The following is a 22,735-nucleotide window of genomic DNA, read 5'->3' on the forward strand; positions in this document are numbered from 1 at the left end:
TATAAAATGAAGTTTTACTGCTGCTGACTAGCTAGGACACGCAGAACATGTGTTGCAGGGAACATAGCATAATTTTATTAGTGAAGACAAAGCCATCCATGCAGAGTGGCCCAAATGGGGTGGGCTGAATTAAGAGAACAATAGCAGTTCATCAGATGGCCCTTCCTTTCACATATGTCTTCAACTTACTATGCTAGCAAATACTACGAGCAGCTTGGAAATACATTTTCATCTGAAGAGCCTCACGTTATTAACACATTAGATTAAAATCAAAATAATTGAGAATGTAACGTATTCCTGATGCTGCTCATTAAATGGCTAAATCAAAAACATCAGCACCCAGCCGGTCTCCTCCTCTCTTGGAAACTCACTCGTGATCAACGACTGTTTGCACGATTTAGCCCAAGCCAGCACTTTGCAACACTCCTAAAACCACCCCGGACAGCCCTGCAGCACCAAACACTGCTCACAGCCCCAGCATGTGAGTCACAGGATTGCTGCAGACCCCTTAAGCTGATCAGGGGAAGATGTGCTGAGCCTGAGACCAATCTGAAAGGAAAAAAACACGTTGCGTCAGAGCTTAATGCTAACCATGTTTCAGATTTGCTCACGGATTCCAGTTCCCCAAATAACAAAACAATAGACACCAAAGAGGAAAAGTGGAAACTGCTGCTTGGGGAAGCTTGCCACAACATGTTGGCTGCAAGTGTGCTGGGACATAAATCCTGCTCCGGCAGGGCTGGGGCTCAGCGCTCCGAGGGCTCTGCACGCATTAAAGGCAAGGCTGGCCTCCCCCTCCGAGGCTGCCTGCTGCCTGTCCGCCTCCTCCCTTGTTTCATTTCCAGCCATGTCCGGCTGATGCACAGTATTTATGCTGCTTGGCTACCCCAGAGTGGGGGAGATGAGAACAGACGAGCAGAAGAGATGGAACGGCGTGGATTTGGCAGCAGGGACTGCAGGGCTTGGGAAGGACAAGCTCTGAACGCTGTGCAGTGGGCTCTGGCCATGAATGCCCTTGCAGCGTCTTGAGGATCTAGAATTGCCCTCCTCTTGTTTTATGCTATTTTTTAAGACCTGTTTTGCAAAACAGCTGAGTAGGTGAGCAGAGATGGCACAGCTTTAAAGCAGTGTGAGGAACAGTTTGCACGCTGGTGATGGCTGAAATTACACATTTGCCACAGGACACCAGAAACACGATAAAGCAGTGGAACCCCGGCTTAACCCTTGTCAAAGAATTCCTAATCTTCTCCAAGATTAGACTTTTGTTCTTGCTAACAGCCAGCCCTACAAACACCGCCCAGACTGCAGGGGGCCAGGCTCACAAACACAAATTAATTACATCAGCTGTAATTCACACCTCTGGCTGCTTTTGAAGCAACATGTTAAGCGCTTTTGAATAAGAGTCAGGGAAAAAGAAATAGTAGCCTATCAAACTGAAATACAGATTTCTGTTCTGGAAGGAGAACTACACAGATTAACTATGATATCCCAATGGGTGAGTTCAAGCAGATGCAGTTGTTCCAGTGCTGCTCCTTGTCCCTCATCTCACTGAGCCCAACCGGAACCCTCTGGGATCTGCCATGCCAGCAATAAAACAGCCACAAAGCAAACGCAGCTCACTGCTGCACCAAGACACAATGCAGATGAGAATCCGGACTCCTTCTGCCCCACAAGATCAGAGATGCATCCTGGCAGCTGCAGATGCACAGGGCAAACCACGCCAAAATGAAGCTGAACCTTCACCAAGATGCTGCTCCTCCAGGGCTGGAAAAACCCGCACCCTAATGGAAATTATAATATTCCTTCCCTACAGCTTGGAGAGAGGGGACCTCCAACACTACCACAGTGCAAACAATAACTGAGAAGCGCTTCAGCTCAAGCAAGCCTTGCAATATGTCCTTGAGGCAAGCAATGTGATGCTGCCTACGAATCTCCAGAGAGAGACCTCTGCATCACTGCCTCGACCAGCGGCAGCAGGCTCCTGGATAGGACACCAGAGAACTGTGCTGCTGTTCCCATTGCTTAGCACTCCATTGGGAAACTGGTAAAGGCTTAGTCAGACCCATGCTGGGCCTGCACAGCTTTCAAGGGAGAAACACAAACCCATTTTCCTGTAATTCACTGCAAAGAAGTTGAAGAATGGTTCAGTTTATTCTGATAGGAGAATTCTCCATCCTACACGTGGAGACTGCTGCAGCAAGGAGCAAACTGCAGAACCCACGCTGATCTGGATCCTGATTCATGCAGTGAATTGCAGCAGCAGCAGCATCTGAAGCGATGCTCCAGTCCTCTCCCCACCTCCCCTGCCACAACCTGGGCAGCTAAAGACAAGAGACAGCCACCAGCAGCTTAATGATGGAGGGGTGAAACCTTGCAGTATATCAGATTATCACTACCCAGAGGCTGATGAGAGAGATAGTAGCCCTAAGCTCATCCCACTGGAGTGGTATGTCAGCAATGCCCCTGGCTTTCTGCTTTCCGGTGAGCCGGGTGGCAGGGGACAGGATGGGGACAGCATGGTGGCACACAGCTCAGCTTTCCCAACAGCACTGCTGAACCCAGAACTGAGAAACATTTTCCCTACTTGTGCCAGTTCAGTATTCTTGACAGTGACCATATGCTGCACGAGAACAACTTCCAGACCAACCAGAGACTGGGAAAAGAAAAACCCTAAGGAGAAATCGCTTCAGATAAAGCTGCCACTTATCTCCCCAGTGATTATACCTGACCCTACGGTGCATGGCAGCTCTGCTCCGAATGAAAACACGAGCTATTTACCCAGGGTGGGATATTCATGAGGGCCTGTAGGTGTGTCAAGACAAGGTCAGAAAGGAGAGGTGTTGTTTTTCTTTCTTTTTTTTTTTTTCCAAGCCAACAGATACAGCTTGGAAAAACAAGCAAGCTGCAAGCATTCGGCCCCTCAGATTACTCTCCTGGTCTGCAAATGAAGAAACAAACTAAAAGTCAAAGAAAAGACGGGCTGAGAACAAATGTTCCAAGTTAAATATATTAATCAATTAGATAATTAGAGGGAAAAAGCTGATGGGTGCCCCCACAGAGGATGGGAGAGGTTAGCAGGAAGAGATGTGGTCGAGCTGCCAAAGACAGCTGTCCTCTGCAGAACACCGAGGCTGCACGGCAGTGAAGTATTAGGATATGCCAGAAAACAAACATCCTTCCTTGAATTCAGGATTTTTAGGATCAGACAGACACGGTTCCCAGGCCCATCTTTGGAGGCCTCCACCGGGAACGAGAGCTGCAAGGTCAGAGACCGATCTGCCATTGTGCAAAACCCACCCTGCAGAACCTGCATCCAAACCCTGAGACCATCGCGGTTACAACAACACTGCCACTGCTACTGAAGGCCAAAAGCTTTCTTTGCATGGCCTGGAAAGAATGCCAGCAATTCCAATGGCAGGAATCTCCCTGCCTGCCCTGCAGCCTCCTGCAGATTTTCGAAGCGGTTCCTCCACGCTGCCTAATTCCACCTCGCTGCTCCATACAAGAGTTATTTCAAACATTTTCAGCCTGCGTTGTTGTGTGTCGACGTAGAGTTGGGTGTGAAGAAAGCGTTCATTTAGTTAACTCTGTTTTACTCAGCAAGTGGAACAAATTTCATCACCCCCTACAAGTCCATTATGTATTCTATTTATACCACAAACATTTGGTGCACAATTCAGGAACAGCAGGAACAGGTGATGTAATGCACTGTACAAACAACATTCTATTCATACAGTGGGAAAATAAAGTGCATTCTCTTGGTTTCTTTGATCACGCTTAAAACAATCAGATTAGAAGTCACAGATAACCCAATACATACTGGAGATGAAAGGGCTCTGGAGAAATAAATCACCCAAAGTTAGATATTAAGCAAGATTTTTCTCTCAACAATCAACTTATCTGTGGATAGAGGAGGAATGACCATGTGGTTTCAAAATCCTGCCAGGCATTTTATTTATTTTTATAATACCATAAAGCTACTCCACCCACTTTTTCAGAATGAACGTTGCATTACACAACACATCAAAGGGACTTTATGGCCTAAATTAAGCAATAAAATAGTTGAGATTGTGCGTTATGCTGAAAATTGGCCGGCTTCTCGTGCCTGGTGAGCTGGGAGGTGAACACATGTTTCCCAAGCACCTGAAGAACGCCTGGGGCGGAATGGCCCGAGGTATCAAAGTGTGTGGCACTTGCATTTAATAGACCAACATAAAGTTTGAGGCCTTCGGTGCCCACTGCAACCCTTAGGGAAGGGACAAGCCCTGAGAGCAGTCACAGGGTGTGGGACACCGGCGCTGCCCTTCATGCTCACAGCCTTTAAGGCTTGATTCACGGACAAAGCTCAGTGTTGGAAGCTGTGCGCTTTGTGGATGTGGTTCTCCCACCTCTGGCAGCCAGCCATGCTGGGGAAAGTAGCCAGAAATCCGGGGGAAAGCCGCTGGTCAGGCAGCAGGGCTGCACTGCCGGCACCTCGCGGCTCCTGCCTGCCCCAGCAGCAGCTCTCCTGCTCCTCCCTCTGCCCAGGCACAGTGGGAACATAGCTATCAGGGCACGGGCAGGCTGGCATCTCTGTCCCCTTGCGGCAGAGCAAAGGGCTGAGTTCCCACCAGGGCAGCTCAAGAGGCACAAGAAAATTCAGCTTGCACCAACATGGGCTGGCGTGTGCCTGGGCGCCCCAACCGCCAACTAAAAACAGGGTTTGAAAAAGCAAACAAACAAACAAAAACAAAACAATCAGTTTAATTAATTTGGGCCCTTTGCCTTTCTGCGGCCTGACTCACCACGTTTGATCTCCAGGGCTGGTGAGAGGTGCCCGAGCCTGCCCAGCCCAGCCCAGCCCCAACAATGTGCGGCAGCCCCGCGCCGCTCCTTGCCGTCAATGGGCGCTCTGTTGGCTGAGTGACTCACTGCCTTCCATCAAAAGAGCAAAAATAAAACCAAACGGCTCCGTGTCTGTGGAGAGTTAGCTGAGCAAAAAGGGGGGGGTTATTTTAAGATTTTGTTTTTAGGTGGTTCCTCAAAGGAAACTGGCAGCGCTATTTTCGGAATCGGCCACACGTTTCTGAGGGAGATTCTCGAGATTCTCCTGCTTTTAATTCATGCTCTGAAGTCACAATAAGGTGGATATTGAAACCTACAGACTGCATTTAAGAAAAACACACATATCAGAACGTGTCCTGGAAGCCCTCAGGTGTGGAAGCGGTGCCCTGGCACAGGGGTCCAGCCAGGAACGAGTGCTGCTAATGCTCCCTTCCATCCCTCCACCCTTACACAGAGGGCACAACCCCAGATGGGGCCACGTCAATCCTCATTACATCCTACTCATAGGTCCCTGAGTCCCTGCCAGCTCCCAGCAGTGAGCAGGACGTGACAACCAGCCCCCTGCTCTGGGCTAAGATGGACCTTCAGATCTCCACAGCCACATCTGGCGCAGCCCGCTCAAGCTGGGGGTCTGCACCCAGATGCACATCAACGAGAACAGCAATCCGGGAACTGGAGCTTCCTGGGTTCTCTGAAGGCCTCCAGAACTGAGCAGGAGACTGGGTTCCTTACAGACAGGTCACCTGATGCAATTGCAGGCTATGGTGGAGTCCCAAACTTATCTCTATCAGATACTCTTGATTTCCTGTTTGCGGCATTAATAAAAAGCCCTACAACGTGGGTAATTATACTTCACAGAGGACAACAATTAAGGAATAGCCAATTACATTTTATAAGCCCAGGATAATCAAAACCTTCCTCAAATATCTACAGCTGCAATAAGCACTCAGAAATGGTAACTCCCAACAAATTGCAGGTAATTTCGACTCATTCACAAAGGTGACATATTTCCATATCTGCACTTAAAACTTTTAAGCTGGGTTCTGAAAAATACTGCACGAGTTCCTGGAATGTAGCACTGCTGATACCCAAAACCAGCACCCAGCCCACTCCCCCCTGCACTGTGCTGGGTGAGATGCACAGCCTCCCATCGCCATCCTGCAGAGAATGCCACCGCCAGCAGAACAGACTTCACATCTGATATTTCAGGAGATACGGGAGGATCCTCACGTTTATACTAAATCTAAGCGACGACCAAAAAAAATCAACTCCTATCAGTCTGTGTTAATCAAGCCTTGCAGTTTTTAAAAGGAACGGTCACCCGCTCTGTTTGTAACCCAATACTGCAGCTCCCACGCAGTCAGTGCATGAGAGTGAAGATCAAACAGCAAATTAAAAACCACTGAACGATAGAGGAAAGGAAACATGCCTTTCTCATTTTTACAGCTTAACCTTTTAGACGGGAGATTTCAGAAGACCCCCTAGAGGAGCAGAGGCTGACAAGGCAATGATCCAGCAAAGGTGATTGTTACAGCATGGCAGTTTCATTCCTCGCTTTCAGAGCAGATTTTTCTGTGGAAAAAAGCCCTCCTTGCTCACGTGGTTGCTGGAACGGCGCTACCACCACACAGCACAGCTCTCCTATTACCCCACCATTCCTTCCAGCAGTGGCTCCCTGTCTCCTGGCCACCACTGACACAGCTGTTAGTGCCATTACTTCGGCTGTAAGAGTACATGGTTCTGCAGGGCTAATTGCTGCATAAAAGCTGATGAAGTCCTCGGGACATGCATGTGACAGACGAGGATGTGCCTGGCGGTTATTTAAGAAGCAGAATCAGAGAAGTGTCAGAGGGGACCTCCAAGGAGCAGAGCAGCACAGCCTTCTGCTTGGCAGGATGGCTGTCAGCACCGCGCAGGGTGGCCGTGGCCCATGTCCTTATCGAGAGTGGTGAGGGAAGGGAAGTTACCATCAGCTGGGAGGTACTGAACTGCCTTTTCTGGTCTTGCCTCAGAGGGACCAATGGGAAAGAAAGGAGGGGGGGATTAATGCAAGGAAAGCCAACAATGTGCTTGAAAGAGAAGGGGACAAGCTTTCACGTGTTTCTCTCTAAGAAATGATGTGTGAATGCCTAGTGCCTATGGGAAGCTGGAGCTGGGATGGATAGTAAAATGCTAGTAAGGCACTTCCCTGGGCTCAGAGGGCACTCTGACCTGTGCCAGTGCCTCACCGCCCTCTGAGAAAAACTCCCTGCTAACACTGACTTAAATCTCCCCTTTTAGTTTAAAACCATTCCCCCTTGTCCTGTCACTATCAGACTGTGTAAAACATCAGCGTCCCTCCTGTTCGTAAGATCCCTTTAGGTACTGGAAGGCCACAGTGAGGTCTCTGCAGAGCCTTCTCCTCTCCAGGCTGCACAGCCCCAGCTCCCTCAGCCTGTCCTCACAGGAGAGGGGCTCCATCCCTAACCAACAAAGCAGACTAATTAATCCATTTGATATTTACTTAGATTCTGTAAATACAAAACAACATTCAAGCAGGTGTTTTGGTCCCTGACTGCCAATGTCATTACACTGAAGTGGCTGGAAGGCCGCATGGCACCCAGTAGCTCCACGTCCCAGCACTGCAGTACCTCAGGCCCAGTGTTTGCAATGCCCCCTCTGGACTCTGGGGCTGACTGTAAAGCCGATTTCTTCTGCCCTGATGTAATAAATCCTGTTCACACTCAGCTACCATTCAGGACTGAATGTGATTCCATTGGACAAACCTGCTGGTTTTATTAACTTGCTAACTATACAAGTTTATACAATTGCAGATGCTTGCCTCTGCAATCTTGATTTTGCCTATTCAGCATATCAATGTATATTTATTTAATTTAAAAAGGAAAATTATTTACAAAATTCAGATTTTAAAAGAAGCACAACTTTTTTCCCTGCTGATTACTGTCTGTGGCTTGGCAACAGCTCTGTGGACAATAGGTGTTCCTGCCACTACTGTCCCATCTGAAACAGGAGGTTTGGCTCCAGTCACTTCCTATTTCTTCAGCTCAGGCTTCAGGATGATTTCCAAAGCGGGGAAATGGGAGGATTATCCTGCTCCATACCACCTGAGGCAACACACTACACCCAAGTCCACAAGCCCAAGATGGGCTACTTGGGAGGGTTTCTGGCATCACTGGTGCCAAGCCACAGACAGTAATTAACAAGGAAAAAGGGTTGCTTGTAGCCTGACTGCTGGCAAAGCGGTTGACAGCTCCCAACAGAAGAACCTACATGAGGTGAGAAAGACAGCAATCCTCACAGAGCTGACTCAGGGCATCGCCATCAGGGACCAAAACCCAGATGATGTCTCTGAGTCCAAGCAACTGCTGACTCTCAGACCCATCTTACTTTGGAGGAGGAGGATGGAGCTGTGGGATGCATCCACCCTTCTGAGCATGGGGAAGACTTGTGGGAAGGCACTGCAAGATCACAAGGCCAGCATCATCCCTGTAAGACTGGAGGAGTATCAGCTCTCTCATTACAGCTCCAACCAGCCACATCACCCAGCCCAAAATACCAAACACAAGGCAGTGATATTTGCAAGGGATAATCGGCTCCCCATGAGGGAAGCTCAAGCACTGCATCAAGAAAGGAAAATAGATCAAGATGGGCCAGCTGGCTGTTCTGCCAAGGGCTGCTGCAGGATCAGAAAAGCCTGCCTGAGCTCTTGCCTAAAACTGCAGATGCACGCAGCCGGGCTGAGGCTGCAGCAGGCCCATCACCCTTCTCTGCAGAGAAAGGCAGTGCAGCCGCAGCGGGCCTCCGGCAGGAGGAAAACGTGCCCCAGGTGTGATGAAACTCATGCTGCTCTGCAGTGACGCCCACTGCGGCAAGGGTTAAGCGCCGAGCGCTGCCCTCCTGGCCCCTGCAGCCCTGCCCTGTGGACGCTTATCGGGGCGGCGAGCCGCGAGCACAAAAACAACAACCGCCACAAACGGATTTCAGCCAGTTCAGCACAGCGTGTTTCCAACTGCTTGGCAATCACAGACCAAGAGAAGCGTTTGAAAAAGGCCTCTCGGTGCAGGCAGCTTCCCTGGAAAATAGGGGGCTGAAAACAAAATACCAACTTCTGCAGGTAGCACCAGCAGCCGCAATGCCGTGCCACGAGGAATACGCTCCAACACTCCTAAAATCCGTGTGAAAGGTGCATGCAGTGTCTGCATCCCAGACAGACCGTACAAAGAAACCTACAGAGAGCAAACGCGCATGAAGCAGCTCCAGAGCTCAGCCCCCTGCCTGCCCGCAGCAGCCACCGCTAGGACTGGTTGGACCTCACCAGCTTGCACATAAAGGCAGCAGGCCCGGCAGAGACAAAGGTGTGCTGCGTTTACCTCTGAAGGGATTTAGATCTGGAGCACTCGACACCAACAAACTGCTGACACAGGCACTTACTCAAGCATATAAACATCGCAGGCGGCAAATGCCAGGTTTGCAAGAACTCTTCTCCGCAGCTTAAGAATAAATTCAACTTGTTTTTGAATAATTATGGATGAATCATTCTAAAAAACTCTCTACAGTTTATCTTCCATTGCTAACCACGCAGCTGATTTTTTAATTTTTTTTTTTGCAATTACACATTTCCATCTACTGTCCTCCCAAACCACAGGCCGACGTTTCCTCTTGGTGTTTGGAAGTGACAGAACAGCTAACAGAAAACCAAATGTACTTGAGGTGGGAGGGGGGAAAGAAAGGCCACAAGTTAATTTCTCTCAGAAGCCAATGGTCCCCACCCAGAAACCTGCGCACAAAAGAATACAGCCTTGTAAACTGGTAGGTTAGGTCTGAGACCAGCCGTAAGGTTTGTCAACCGTGACAAGCTGCAGCTTGTTTAATAGTCGACTGCAGGGTTGAAAAGTCTCATAAAACCCAAGGGCCTTCCATAACAAAGCTTCTGCCACTTCTGGAGAGCATTCACACCCATTCAGCAGGCTTCTCCAAATATGCAAAGGTATTGCGAGCAAAGCCATACCAAAAGCCAGCAGCTGGAAATGGAAGCTGTGAAAAATTCTAGCTGCAAAAACCTGAAGGGAGCGTGAAGGAACAAACTGCTAACAGTGAGAGTAAGTAACCACAGGCATGGGTAACAAAAATGCTGCATGACCTCCCATCACTTGGATGCCTTTCTAAAATAGACACTTCAGCCTGACCACAAGTTATTGTGCAAGAATCACTGGGTGAAGCTGCGTGACCTGTTATCTCAAGGATTACAAAAGGAAAGTTTTTCTCAGGCCCATTTGGAAAGCTCCCTCTCTCCAGAAGGAGGTGAGTTTGCGGATCAGATGGAGCAGGCCCCTCCAGCCCACCCTGAGAAGAACCAAAGCCAGCAGGCAGGGACAAGGACAGAGGAAGCAGGATGCTCTGCCTTCTCCAGCAGCAGCGCTCATAGCACCCCAGGCCACAGACTTCCCTGCACACACCTCGAGGGAAAAACCACAGCGCTATTTTATGGTGTGACAAATCCCCCACTACGGTGACACATCCGTGCATCCTTTGCCGCCCATTTCCATTTGTTCCAAGCCTGTGCATTCATTCCAGCGCTGGCCCGTCTTGAAGAGTGAGCCTTCTCAAAGCAGCTCTTCCCAAGAGAGGAAAACAGTTTCCCTGAGTGAGCAGACCTTCAAAGACACTTTCAATGCAAACACTTGCACAGAAGAGTTGTCGTTTGCTGTTTCTTTCGATGGCAGACCAAGGAGCCAAGCAGTGAGGAGTGATGGCTGCAGCCCCACGCCTGCAGACCAGCAGATGCACACTGCACGGATCTGAGCCTGCCAGCTTCATTTTGTGGCTTTCCTCATGAAGGAACATTTTTCATTTCCTAAGGAAATAAATGTTATGACAGTCACATGGACTGAGTTAGAAGTACAAAGACAAGCCTTCTTAGCAAAAGATCTGAACTTTTTATTAAAAAATAAAAATTAAAATTAAACTTGGAAAAAAAAACCCAAAACATTCTCTGTGGAAATACAAACCGGGTCTGGCCATAAGGAGAGCAAGAAGGCTCTGAGGTCACGTTTTACAATCTTTCGAAGCAGGAATGAAGCTGATGCCTGCAAAGAGCTGCTTTTTCTTCAAGACACTGCAATGTTACAGCGCAAGAACTTGATGTCTTTGCTTGGGCACTCTTCTTTATTCACAATAAAGCCCTTGTGAAGGAGATCAAGGCTGCATTTCATTGCTTTGACATGATGGTTAACCTGTGAACTCTACCCCTGCTAATAGAATAATTTCTATTTGTTGATTCCTCTTTTGGGATCCTCGAGGGCAACAATCACTTCGTCCCAGCATCCATTCGCATGTCTGGTGCCAAACTGTTGTACAGCTTTTATCTCCATATGAGGCGCATCCAGAGCAACGCTACCCAAACTCAGGAGCTGCAGCAGGACACAGCCACAGCACATCTCCTCCTGCACCCTAACGGGCAATTCCCAGGAGCTCTGTTGCACTTGGCTGGGTTGCATTTCCCTTACGAAATCTCAGCGAGGTCCTCAGCCACCAGAAAACCAATCCCACAGGAATACACGTGCTGATGGAGCTCTCAAAGGCAGCACACGCACGGGGCTGGCAGTAACTGCAGAACAAGGAAGCCACTCTTCCAGATAAGTCTCTCCCAGTCTGTGAAGTTGATTGCCAGCCAAGAAAAAGACCAAAATTTATGATTCAAAAGGGTAAATCTGTTGAATGCTGAAGGCGTGGCTTTCCAGTAGAGCTAAATCGCTCTAAGTGTGGATTGCTGGGGGAAAAAAAAAAAGGCAATTCCACCTTCCCACAGTACTGCTCTCCTTCTTCCAGCACGGGCAGTGATGTAATACACCGTGAAGGCAAAATGACACAGAACTAAGCGTACAGAGAAAAAGAGAAGCCAAAAAGGAAAGTGCAAACAGGGAGCGGACAGACGATGGCACAGGGAAGATAGAAGATACAGGGACAGAAGGAAAAATAAACCCACTAGGTTCTGGTCATCAGCTTTGGAGTTTAGTGCAGGGACTAATGAGATCCTGACGCTGACCACTTCAGTGGAACATCTTACAGAGTTATTTTTCCCCACCTCTGAATGTTTTTGATCAAAACAAGCAAAACACATTCTAAAAGCTGCTACTGTGAAGGCAGCTGTATCTTAGGGGCCACAAGACCAAAGAACTCCAGATCTTACCAGAAAATTGCACTCTGGAGTCTTCAAAGGTAAAATCCAATTTCCACGTAGGATTTATAGAATTTGGATAATCTGACTTAAAACTACAGCAGTTCTACTTGAATTCATCACTGCCTTACAACAGAGAGGACCTCGCACATGGCCTGTGAGTAATGACGGCTTTGCTTTCATGCACAAACATGACCTGCTATGATTCCATTTCTGAGCGTGACTCCGGGAAAAACACTTGAAATCCATGGCCAAAGGAAACCTCTGGGTGCTGCAAAGCTTCCTGCAGCCTGTGGGTCTACAGATGGGACAGAAATGTCTCCTAGGGCACTGCAAGACGGAGCCACGCGCAAGCTACAACAACAGAACCCCACGTGCCTTCTGACAGTCAAACCAGTCCAGGAGCCCAGCACGGCCCAACAAGGCCCACTGTGACCCTGCAAGGCCCCCCAAGGCCCAGTGAGGCCATGCAAACCCTTCACCCGCAGCTGCAGCTCTCACCCAGCACTGCATCTTCTCAGAGATGCTCAGAATTACACTCGCCAGCAATTTGACTTTTTAATCATTTCAATTACTGTGACTAAAACCCTTCAATCGGAACAAAACAAGGAAAAATCACCCCTCTCTTTCTGAAGCAGTCTGCCTAGCTTAACAGACCATACCGAATTGTGAAGGTTTTTGCTTTTGTGGTCTTCACATATTTCATTTAATGCAGATAATTAACCTCAGTTTCTAATTTCCAGTCCTCCACAAGGAAGTGAAGTGATTGAATGCATTCACTGACAGACGGAAAATTAAAATATTACTACAGCTTCTCCACGCGGCTCAAAAGGCAGGGCCTTGCTAAAGATCTTTCTTCTTTTATTTGACTGATTAACTGTAATTTGCTTAATGGATTTGAGGATGAGCCTAATAATCCAATGATATTTCCAGGAACTGATTTAGGATACGAGTACCTCTGTTCTGAGACGTTAGACTGCAATTTTCTGCTCTGCACACGCCGTCATGCCTGAAACCAGGTTTCTCCACAGCACTTATTTCTGGGGGCACTTTCTGCAGCCCCAGAGCTTCAGTGGGAAGGGTGAGAAGCTCCACCACGACACGAGGCCAGCATGTGCTCCCCCAGCACTCCTGCATCTTCCTCAGCCCTTTGCCCACCAAGAAAGCTCGGTGTAACAGGATTTCACACTCTGTCCCAATTGTTAATAAATCCAGGATTATTAAAGGACTATAAATCTAGGACTACTAAAGAGAACAAATCCAAGAGGCAGCCATTTTTAAACATCCAATAGTAACTAATTATTCAAGGGATTAGTCCATTATAGCGACAACAAAGAAACTCTTAAAACATAAAGCCAAGCTGAAGCAGAACCGCAGATCAAACCCCAGGTGTACCACGAGGCTCACCTCCTGGGCACGCTCCTCAGCTTCCCTGGACCCATTCACTTCTCATTCTGCTCTTCTGTACCCAGTTCCTCCCAAACAGAGCACAACTCAAACCAGCCCAACCTGGAACCTCATTCCCAAAATGTAGGATTTCATGATTTGTGCCGTCATCGCCAGTACGCATGAAAATAGGAACAAAACAGCTTTAGCAAATGTAATCAAACTGCTTATAAAATTAAGATAGAGCAAAACCTTTACGTTTTCCTTAAATCAGACCAAACACGTACAAGTCAAAGCCCTGTTTGCCAGGAAGCCTGCTGTTTACATCCCTCCTGGTTTCAGAGCTCCAGAGCTGTAGGGTAAAGAGGCCATGGAGACACCATCTCAGAGGACCAATACCAACGCTGATCCATAACCAAATAACAAATACACTTCTTCATCTTGATTTGTGCAGAAGTAAAGCTACGGGCACAAAAAGCATTCTTCTTCAATTAAAACCCACTTTAAGGCTTGGCAAATGCCAGCATAAATACTTTGCACCGTTAATGTAAGCATTTCCATGCAGAAGTTTCATCAGCTTAACAACGTATTTCATAAAAGCTGGTGTAACTCCTGTGCACAAACACAATCCATCCTCGTCTTGTAAACCTTACAGCCCTGGAGTCACAACACGACCACTCACTGCTATCAGCACCAGACCCTGCCTCCCCATCACAGCCATGACTTCTCTCAAGAACAATGCAGAACCCAAACTATTCCGCTTCAGCTTACACCAATTTGGAAACAGCCACTGCTCTGCACATTGTTGAGGACTGTAACAATTACAAGTGGTGCTACAGGCCCAGAAGTTTTAATTCAAGCCAAGCCATTAGCTAGCACTTCAAGTTACACACAATTATTGCCAGAAATGCAGGGTCGCCATTGGAGAAAAAGTTTAGGGCCTGTTTGAGTTAAAATTACTTGAAATGGGACCCAAGTAGTGCTGCTGGCATCCCACAGACCCACACAACCCAAGGAGCCCCAGCACTCTGAGGCAGTAGCCACGTGCCCGCTGTTCCACCCCAGCCCTTCTGCTCATGGTACAGGAGAATTGCTGCTGCCTGACGATGCTGCTCTTGCAGACAGGGAAAAGAGGCAGTTTCTCTGATAGTCTCATCCTAAGCCACTGAAAATGTAAATATGTTAAGAAATAGACACTGCTGGATGCGTTTCCAGGCCAACTGCAGCATCACTTATCAAGGAGATACCACTGGGACGCTAGTAGTGTTTCCTGAACAGAATGAATATGACACACAGCACAAAAAGAGATTAAAGAGGAAAAAAGGAAAAGAGGACTGAGCAAGCAAGCAGAGATGCCATTTGAGTCAGGCAGAGGGGTGGGCAGCACTTTTGGTTACTTCCCCTACTAAACACGTCCAGTTGTCCATCTAGAGCCCCATCTTCCACCCCATGGATGCTGACAGTGCTTGAATGAGGCACCTCTGGGTCAGATGCACCCACCCTTGCTGTGCCCTGGCAGCCAACCCAAGCTGCATGCTACCAGACTGAGACCAACGCTTTCCTTCCTGTTGTTACACACAGGCACAACATTAATGAGCAGCCTCTTCCAAGCAAATGCTCTCCCCTGAAGCTCCAGTGGCTCAGTTCACAGACGCATGTGCTGATTCTTCAGCTCAAGGCAGTGTTGGTAAGACAGCAATGCAAACCTGGAACAGTCTGAACACAGACTGCTCTGCACCAACCGCTGCAACTGCACATCTCCAGTCTGCTGCTCATTCAGCACAATTAACTCCAACTCCTTCACTGCATTGTTTTGAGTTAGAAGCATGCAATTTAATATTTAATTGGTAATGAAGCAGCAAGCCTCAAAATTAAGTCTGCCAGCTAAATTTCAGCTCCTTCCTGATGCAGGCTAAACCTGTGACTGTCAGCCTGCTGATGTAACACAGGCAGCACAGATCCCACACCTGCCCTGAACCAGGCTCCGCTGCTCCTCTCTCTTGCAATGCAGCATTACTCACTGAGGTTTGGGACGAGTCTCTGACTAGAGCTGTTGCATCCCGCTACACCCTTCCTCAGCTGCTGCTCCTCTTGCTCAGCACCCTGTTACAAAGAACAGGCTGTGTCCTGGGGATAGCTGCTCCCATGTGTGCCCAGCATGGCTGCGGGGACTTCTTGATGGCATGTGGCCTTTTCAACTTGAATCACCAACACCTGGGAGAGCTGTGAGCTTGGTCAGCTCAGCACTGTGGAAGCAAACACTAAGACCTTTCAGCCAGCTTCCCTTAAAAAAAATAATAATGAAGGAAGTGCAAATCAAAGCTTCCACATGCAAATTTCTGTGTCAGTGCCTATGATGCTCCCTTTCCTCAGCCCATCAACATCTGTTAATGGGAGACTTCACCTGCCACCACCCGTCCTCTCCTCCCCCTCCTCCAGGTTTCATTTTTAGCACACAGGTCAAACAAACAAAGCAATGGGCAGAACCAACCCCGACTTCCAGAGGAAAGCAGAGCTGCTTCCCCATAACACTGCCCGGTCTGCTCCATTTTCAACCTGGAAAGCAAAGCCAACATTTGTGAGTGCTGCTCCCCAGAGCCCTGGGAGCACAGGTTTCTGGGAGCGGACGGGGAAACCCTTGTGATGCAAAGCTGAAGAGATGACAGAAGGGACCTATGCAGACAGCAGACACAGCAGTGATGTGACGGTTTGGCAACACGCGCCATGTTTCCCAATTTTTAAAACACGTCTGTTTTATGGGAGTGCTTGAAAACCAGGCTGCAGGGCAGTTCTAAGGCACGGGTTTAATTTCTGCTCCTCGTATCTGAAAAACCCAGTCCCGGTGTGTCAGAAGAAGGTTAATGAAAGATTTAGCTGCGCTCACAACCACGATAGTGTCGGTTTCGGAAGCTGCGAGTTAATGCCTGAGATCTTCGGGGGTTGCCCTCTTTGAAGTTCACTGATCCATAACCAATGTCCAATTAATTTGCAGCAGCCTAACTATAATGACTATTGGCCTTTTCCTACGCGTACAAAAACGCAGTGGGTAACAGCAGTGCTTTTTGCTTTGGGATATTCTCACATACACGCACACGACGCGTTGTCTTCTGCACTTGGAGCAGTTCTGTGCTCGTGGGCACAGAAATACGGTGCTAAGATTGAAGAACCTTCTGCTGCAAAAAGATCTGGAGCCAATTCTCGACGCTCCCTTGCTAACAGGGACACACTCCTATTGCATTTGGTCAGATTCCTCTTTATTTAGAGTTTCCATAGAAGCCAAGGAATAGACGTTAAATCTTGTGAAGATTAAACACGCCTTCAGATATAATGCAAAACAGCTTATTGCAACATTCCCTCAAGAACAGAGACGACAGATTCTTCCACAAAAAAATAAGTCTGTAGAAACGTTTCAAACCAAATCAGGACAGGCTCAGCCTCCCAACCACTGCACACAGCACTCCCAACCTGCTGCACGCAGCTCCACCAGCTTCCAAGGCTCTTCCTAACAGGAGAAAGCAGGAATGTTTGCACGACAAGATGCCACTGTTTGAAAAACAGTCTGTTTGAGGCAGCTATTTCTATGCAGCGTTCAGGAAGCAAGCTATTTCAGCCACAAGGACTTGCACAGAGACGGATCTCAGCAGTGTTAGAACCAAACGCACAGATCACACTACTGAGCAGTGCCCATCTTCATGGAGATGCTCCGGACACTGCTGCACTTGACAGACCAGCACTTAAAATAAATAATCACTCATTTTCAGTTACTTACTCCAGGCTCCAAAATGACTCCTGCTCTGGTGAGAACAGTAAACACGTCCCTGCCTCCCGACCCAGCAGGTCAATGGAGCGTCTGCAGCCACAATGACAGGCTGTCAGACACAACAAATTAACAGCAGCAAGTTTCTCCTGACCTCCATCCCCTAGGTAAAGATTTATTTTGCGCTGTTCCAATCTAGTAAGAAAATGCATGAGGTTGAGGAATGCCACCCCAAAATATTTCTATTCCATCATGTACTTCTGAACCGTTTTAAAGGTTGGCATGGATGCATTCAGGTACAGCATAAACTGTGCATTTTATCTGAAGCAGGACCTGAAGAATGCAGTACTTGTGCAGGTTTTCACTACCTGCTCTAGAACAGAAACTAAACTCAACTTGAGCAAGTTACTGCCAGTCTTAAGCCATACCTGCTAAAATAAAAAGATACTTGAATTGTGGACTTTTCTAACCCTATCCAGTCAGTATCCAGCACTCGGTGCAAACTCATAGCAAGAAACACCCAAGGTTTTTATTAACTCCATGAGAAAGTCCCAGGATCCTGGGATTCTGTTCTTCAGACTCCTGATTAAAACACCACGAGCTCACACCAATTCCCATTTTTTTTTCTGAGCTTCACATGCAACACCCCCTCCTCAAAATCTGTTTGAAAACAGAAATAAAAACATTTCACCATCTGAAAGGCACTGAGATCTTGTGCAGGGCAGGATGCACGTCCAGCTGCCAGCATAAAGGGACAGTGTGGGGAGAGGAAGCACAGAAATGCTGCTTTGAAGAGGACAGTTTGGCTACTTCGTTTCGTTACCATCACAAAGCGACAGATCTCAGCCTAAGCTGGTCTTAAAACAAGGAGATTTTATTTTAAACAAGTAGGAATGTGCGTCTGGCTGCGTTCTGTTGATTCAGCAAGGGTTACATACACACACACACACACACACACACACATGCTTATTGATCCCAGAGAACTCCCTGCTAAGTTAATTGTCTGGAATTTTAACTGAGCTCTCAGCAAGTTTCCAAACGCGTGTTGGCTGGGAATGGGTGGGGGACCCAAAGAAAAGCAGGGCTGAACAACTGGGCAACTCCTCTAGAGAAAAAAAACAGATATTGTGATGAGGGAAAAAGCTGCAACATGGAACAAATTTAACTGGGCTTGGGGATTCCTACTTGCTGGAATCCACTATCAGAAAACCTGACTGCAAAGCAATACCATTTACAGGGAGCATCACGAACCCCATTTGACCCACACACACACGACAGACATCAGGGTATTTCCCACAAGCTTCCTGCAGCCTCTAGTTGTGGCTCATCACCATTTCCTTGTATATTTACAAGGGGTTTTACCACGAGCTGCACTCATCTGCACTCCTGTAACTGAACACTGACCTTCCGTCACTGCAGGCTACAAGCCAGCCTGACACCGCAGCTCTGCTCGCTCTGTGCATACAGGTGCTGCCCACAGCTCGGCACTGCCTGCTGCCTCCTACCTACAGCCCGACCACGTCCAGCAGCATTTCCTCACAGCAAAGAATGTACTGCAGATGTGATTCAGGGGAACCGGCCAAAGACACCCTACAAACAGCTCGCAGTACATTCAGATAAAGCTGCGTTTCAACCTGATGCCCATGTGACACTGTCCCACGCTGATGCTCAACCAGCCCCAACCGCTCCCAGCTGCAAAACCACCACTGCTTCCCAGCAACTCCAACCTCACAGCAGCCCCCAGGGGCATCTGCAGGCCCCCAAGGAAGGGCCCAGCCGGCGCACTCACATACCTGAACTCCCTGCCCTCGCTGTACCGCCGGGTGGAGGTTGCACGCTGGGTTGCAGTCTCCAAAAGCAGCTTCTGGGTGAGCCTGCTTGAGGGTGCGGAGTCCCTGCTGGCCTCAGGCTCAGTGTCTTGGTCACATTTCCACTCCTCGTCCTCATTCAGAGTAGGCAGATAACCAGGTAGCCCTTTTCCTGTCCCAGACCCTGAGCTCGGATCGCTATAAATTTTCGGACTTTCCCCACCTGTCCTTGTGTATTCCAAATAAATATCCGACTTAAGGAACAAAGGGTAGGTATTGTCTTCTATCATGCATTGAATCTCAGTTTGGGCCTGGTCAAACATGTCAGGGTCAATCTGCAGTTTCATGACACAGTCTTTTATGAAGCTTTTTGTGGCCGGTTTGATCTGCCGGGACACAATGCCGTTGTTGTCCAGAATGTACTTTTTGTAAATGGCTTTTGCCAGTTTGAGTCTTTTTTCCTCATTGGACACACATGGCTCCAGCTTCCTGAAGCCACTGCAGGCAAACCAGAAGTCCAGCAGATCCGCACAGTCCTCCTGTTTCAGGAACGTCCTGAAGAGATTGATACCGTCCTGATCATCGAGCAAGGAGTGCAGCGACTCGGCCCACTTCAGGTAGGGTGGAGTTGGCGAAGCACTCCCCTCAGGTTCATAGCCCAAATCCAGATCGGAGCGCCTTGGCGTTGCGGTGGAGGTCTCATTTCTAACCACATCGCTTTTACTGGAGTAGAAACCGTGGCTGACTGGCCTTGGATCTGTGGACACGAGCTCACCCTCCTCACCAGGCACCGGTGGCCTTGGAGCATCCTCAGTGAAGCTTCCTCCGAGGTCCAGAGGGAAGCCCTTCCCCTGGATATTCATCTTTCTGGCGCTTCCTTGAACAGCGGGGGAAGAGCCGAAATCTCAGATCACCAACACCCGTATCTCCAAGGAGAACACGTTGGTTCTGCTGAAACAGATAAGAAAGAAATCCATTAAGTATCACTGTAAATAAACGTTCTAAGACTACAAGCTACTAATGTTGTCCTCCCCGATTACTGTATTAAATCCTCTTTTTCTGAAAATGACAAGAGATCTCAAAACTTCATATCCAGCATTCAGCACAACCAATACCACCGGCACCAATCTCACAGCCCCCAAGCCCACACTACGGGAGCTCTCAGGACTGTGGGATGTGGTATTCCCCATACCCAAGGGATGTACACTCAGGTGCTGAGTGCTGAACAGCCCACAGGACACACCTTCACTTCTACAGTCTGACATTAAGCTCTCTGCTGAGCCCACCTGGCCAGCACACACACCAAGTCATATCACGGCAGTACGTTTCCATCTGGCTACCAGCCTAGGAAACTCTCACAATCAACAAGGAATTCACGTTAAGGTTTGTGAAAAATATTCTAAGAGAACATTCTGTTGGTAGCAAAACTGAGGTTACATCTTAACCAAGCACAGGTGTCTTCTGTACACTCAGTGACATACCGGCGTGACATTCCCCTCTGCTTTCAGAAATACACTGCATCAGCTCATCTAGCTCCAGGCAACTCCAAATGCATCACTGACCCCAATACTTTGGGCACGTGAACAACATTCTTGCCTCAAACGGGCATGTCAGGTCAGGGCTTTGGCTCTGGCACCATTTCTCATAGAGGCCATTGAGAAAAAAGGTTCATTGGAGCTAACAACACAGCATGCCGAATGCCCAAGAAATCCTACCCAGGTCAATAAAGGAAGATGAGAAGATTGTCTCTAGAAGGAGATGTGATCAAACACAATGTTTTAAAAGAAGGTAGCGAGCCAACATGGAGGATGGGAGGTGTGGGGAGGGAGGGGGAAGCACCAGACAATTTCAGGGCTGCCACTTGCTCTGCTAACGCAGTAACCATCATTTCAAAGCAGCAGAAGTTGTGTTTTACTGAATGCTGCCGGCCCCAAGGCCCCGAGTACCGTGAAGCAGCAGCTGCCTGACACCCGGGTTAAATCAACTGCACGTGAGAACACAGCGGGGACACGCGTTTCAGCTTTGCTCACCGCACCCAAATGAACGCATCCTTTGGACGTTCTGCCTTTTTTCCCCTTTTCCTCTCCTCAGCTGAGGCAAAAGCCGTCCTTACAGCCCACCTGTACGCCTCCGACCAGCAGTAGCGAGATGGGAGCCGCTCGGCCCTATGTGCTGCACCCGCTCAGCCCTAAGAGCGAGCCCGCTGTCACCCACAGCCGGCCCGGGCCGCTCGGAACACGCGGGCACCGCGCTGAGATTTGCCACGGTTCCACCGAACGCGCCCGTATCCCCCAGCGCGATGCTCGCCGCCGCGGGCTCCCGCCTTCCCGACCCGGACCCCGAGCTGGCGCTGCCCGCAGCAAGGGGCCGGAGCCGCCCCGTGGGAGCGGGCACACGAGGCTCGCCGCTCATTGTGGCGGCGAGGTCCGACCCCCGGCGCCGGCACGGGGCACCTCAGCGGCCCGGGCTGCACGCAGCCCCGCGGCCCCGGCTGCCGGCCCGCCCCGCTCGAAGTTCCTCGCAGGACGCGGCCCGCGGCGGTCGCGCGGATCCGTCGGCCCGGAGCTCCGCGGGAAGCGGCGCTGCCCCGACGAGCGCGGGCTCCATCCGCCCCGCCGCCCCCGAGCAACTTCGGGGAGCCGCCCCCGCTCCCCCCCCGCCCGGCCGCGGCCCGACCCGCTCCCGCCCTCCCCCCGCTCCCGGGGCGGCCTACTACCGGCGCGGCGGCGCCCGGCGCGGCCCCGCTCCGCCCGCACGGCGGCGGCCTCCGGCGCGGCCTCGGCGCGGGGCCTGGGCTCGGGGCCGCCTCCCCGCCCGCTCACTCACCCGCTCGGAGCAGCGGCGGCGGCGGCGCGGAGCCCGGCCCATGCGGCTCAGCAGCGGCGGCCCGGGGCGGCGGGCGGGGCGGCACAAAGCGGGCGGCCCGGGATGCCCATGGCCGCGGCCGCTGGCTCTGGCGGCGACACGGAGAGCAGCGAGCCCCGCACCGCTCCGCCTGCGCCGCTGCCTCGCAGCGCCGGGGAGAGCGGCTCAGCCGCGCCCCCCGCGCCCCCGCCCGGTACTGCGGGCCCCGCCGCGCCGCCAGCCCGCGCCGAGCGGCCTCGGGGGCGGAGCGGTACCGGGCCCGGCCCGTGGGAGGCGCCGCGAGGGGCTCGTCCGGCGCCCGCTCTCGAGAGCCGTCGGGGGAGGCGGCCAGGGCCCGGCCGCTCGCCCGCCCGGAACCCCTCCGCTCGCACGGGGCCGCCCCGGGCCCCGCCCCACCTCCTCGGGACCCGGCGCCATACCCCCGGCCCCGCCGGCCCTCCGTCTCCGCAGGGCGGGCCTGGCGGCGCACAAGTGCTTCGCGCACAACGCGGGCTGCGGCCCCGCGCAGCTCAAGGCGCGGCATCGGGCGGCCCGCGGCACCGGCGGGGACGAAGCGCGGCGCTCACGGAGCCCGGCCGGGCCTCTGGCGCTGCGCAGCTCGTGCCCCGCCAGGCGCGGTGCCGGGGGCTTCGCGGGGAGCGAGGCAGGAACGGAGACCTCAGGAGAGCCCCGCTGAGCGCTGCTTTGTTCAGAGCGGTTCCGGAGGTCGGAGAAGAGCGGAGAGCTGCCTCTTTTTTCCCCCTGCTCTATCTGGGCCACATAAGCCCTAAGAGCTCCGCGGACATCCTGGGCAGGATGCAGCCCGGGAGATGCTCGCGCAGTGGAGAATTCCAGCGGTGTGGCACAAGGGGTGGCACGCAGCTCTGCTGAGAAAGGGCAGTGACCTCCGTGCTGGCTCCGTGGTGCTGCAGGCCCCGC

General features: G+C 50.6%; 1 protein-coding gene across 2 annotated transcripts in view; it reads right to left on the reverse strand.

Annotated features, from left to right (window-relative positions):
* AXIN1 (axin 1) overlaps positions 1-21,963 on the reverse strand; it is a 70,071-nt gene extending 48,108 nt beyond the window's left edge. The window contains exons 1-2 of one of the 2 annotated variants that reach the window (XM_048961783.1): positions 21,779-21,963; positions 18,938-19,900 (exon numbers count right to left, since the gene is read on the reverse strand). In XM_048961783.1, coding sequence (XP_048817740.1) covers positions 18,938-19,815 — 878 coding nt within the window. In that variant the 5' untranslated portion in view covers positions 19,816-19,900; positions 21,779-21,963. Of the gene's footprint in view, positions 1-18,937; positions 19,904-21,778 lie in introns of both variants that reach the window. The other variant, XM_048961782.1, reaches the window with a different exon arrangement.
* Positions 21,964-22,735: the final 772 nt, after the last annotated feature.

The sequence above is a fragment of the Lagopus muta genome, chromosome 15 (assembly GCF_023343835.1).
Source record: "Lagopus muta isolate bLagMut1 chromosome 15, bLagMut1 primary, whole genome shotgun sequence".
NCBI lineage: Eukaryota > Metazoa > Chordata > Aves > Galliformes > Phasianidae > Lagopus > Lagopus muta.